Genomic DNA, 1,774 nt, shown 5'->3' with positions numbered 1-1,774 from the left:
GTTGTCCACCATAGGACGGTCAACAAGTTGCTAGTCAACCTTGCTAGATAGAGGATTGCACTACCCATGGGGTGAGCTAGCCTCAGAGCCGTTATCTTCCACCGAGCACTCCTTAGAACTTCCTACAAAAAGTTGATTTGGAATGATCCCATTGCCACTTGGCAGATTCCCTTCCTTCTCAGAATTGTTTTCCAAGGGAAGGACGATTTCAAGATTGCCATATATGCTATTAGGCGTAGACTGTATTAAAATAGCCGCTCTTGAGAAGGAAAGAGATCCGTGCATTGGCTGGGCGGAGGATCTTCCAGCATTACTCACCATCTCCGCCGCGTCGCCGCCCTGCCAGGGGCCTTCATCCTATCTTCCACCTTCTTCTTCACCAAACGTCGCACCATCTATGTGTCCTTCACGGTGCTGCACCTCTCTATTTAGTGCTTTCCGATGTTGGCAAGATTGCCATTATGACCCATTCTCTTACAATACCCGCACCTAAGCATGCCATCTTCATAGGTAATAATCTGTTTGAACTAGAAAATTTCCCCCATTCCTGGTTGACGTCTCTCCACTTGAATCTCCTCAGGCCTGCTTGCTCCCATTTCGATCTCCACTTGGACCCGAGCAAAAGATCCCATGGAAGTCGCTCGAGTACATCTATCTAGCGCAATAGGTCTCCCAGCAGCCTTAGCCATAGTGAGTAGGATCTTCTCATGCCAATATTCAAGAGGAAAATCAGGGAATCTGATCCATACGAGCTTAATATTGATATTCTTCGCATGCACATCAAAGTCAGGCTTCCATCGCTGGAAGCGGAGAACGTGACCAGCGACTCTTGTAAGGCTCCTTCGCCACAGTGCTGCCATGTCACCTTCCTTTTCAAATTTGAAGAGGATGTAACCCTTCCCCATCGGAGCCATCTTCACACCGCCTTTGAGATTCCAGGTTTCTCTCGCTTCCTTGCGGATGTCATCCATAGATATGAATTTGAAATTTCCTCTGCCAATCAAGGAAAATCGGAAGCCCTGGAGTCGTTCCTCATAGGCATCTTGAGGAACTATTATCTTTGTATCAGTGCCCGCATGAATGGGGTCTGGCAAACTATCCACATCCGGCAAAGCTCTCCCCACCACGGAAGAATAAGAGCGTCTCCCTTCGTCTCAAGCAGGAACCTTTGGGAGACCCTCCTCAGCCACATCCTGCTCAGCCGAGAATGGTTCATTCATAGGATGCTCAGGCAGGGATTCGCCCTCCTTCTCCCTTACCTGAGGTTTCAGAAAGTCAGTGATCAATGCCTGTCTGCCTCGATCTGGAGGCCACCCACCCTTCGGACCCTGGCTGATTTCCTCTCCAGTCTCCTCCATCTCACTCTCCTCACGGTTTCACTCAAAAGTAATGGGAAGTGACTTAATATCTCACACACTGATACTTCTATTATTCCCTCAATCTTCAGCTTTTTTGTCAATGTTAATGATGTTTTCTTTGAATTTCACCACTTTTGTTTTTTCGTCAAGGACCAACAACTCAAGGTTCGACTTTAGTCCGATATCATTAGAATTTTAGAAGATCATTTCCTTCTCCATTTTCAATCCAGAACACCCCCCCTTTTTTGTAGCATCCATTTTTTCTCTTCATTAGGTACCTTGAGGTTGAATTGGATATGGCTTTTGGAGATCCAAGGCTTTTTTTCCCTTTTCTTTAGGGTACCCTGAAATTGAATTGATTTGAATCAGCCAGCCCCCAAACATATGTTCTGGTAGAGATCTCAAACGGATAAACA

At 46.4% G+C, this 1,774-nt stretch overlaps 1 protein-coding gene across 1 annotated transcript; it reads right to left on the bottom strand.

The window, feature by feature from the left end:
- Positions 1–527: 527 nt before the first annotated feature.
- On the bottom strand, positions 528–1,358 carry LOC122066060. The gene is made up of 2 exons (XM_042629885.1): positions 1,167–1,358; positions 528–1,058 (listed from the first exon to the last, which is right to left on the bottom strand). Exons 1-2 carry the CDS (start codon positions 1,356–1,358, stop codon positions 528–530), a joined length of 723 nt encoding a protein of 240 aa, XP_042485819.1.
- Between the last annotated feature and the right edge of the window lie 416 nt (positions 1,359–1,774).

The sequence above is a fragment of the Macadamia integrifolia genome, unplaced genomic scaffold, assembly GCF_013358625.1.
Source record: "Macadamia integrifolia cultivar HAES 741 unplaced genomic scaffold, SCU_Mint_v3 scaffold2210, whole genome shotgun sequence".
Classification (NCBI taxonomy): Eukaryota; Viridiplantae; Streptophyta; class Magnoliopsida; order Proteales; family Proteaceae; genus Macadamia; species Macadamia integrifolia.
The sequence above is the reverse complement of the archived record's forward strand: the minus strand, read 5'-3'. Positions and strand labels throughout refer to the sequence as shown.

What these genes read in the sequence shown, in the direction of transcription:
- LOC122066060 (XM_042629885.1), bottom strand. Translation starts at nt 1,358, where the DNA reads ATGGAGGAGACTGGAGAGGAAATCAGCCAGGGTCCGAAGGGTGGGTGG. An exon ending in CTGAGGAGGGTCTCCCAAAG is followed by an intron (nt 1,059 to 1,166) that starts GTTCCTGCTTGA and finishes ACTGATACAAAG; the next exon opens with ATAATAGTTCCTCAAGATGC.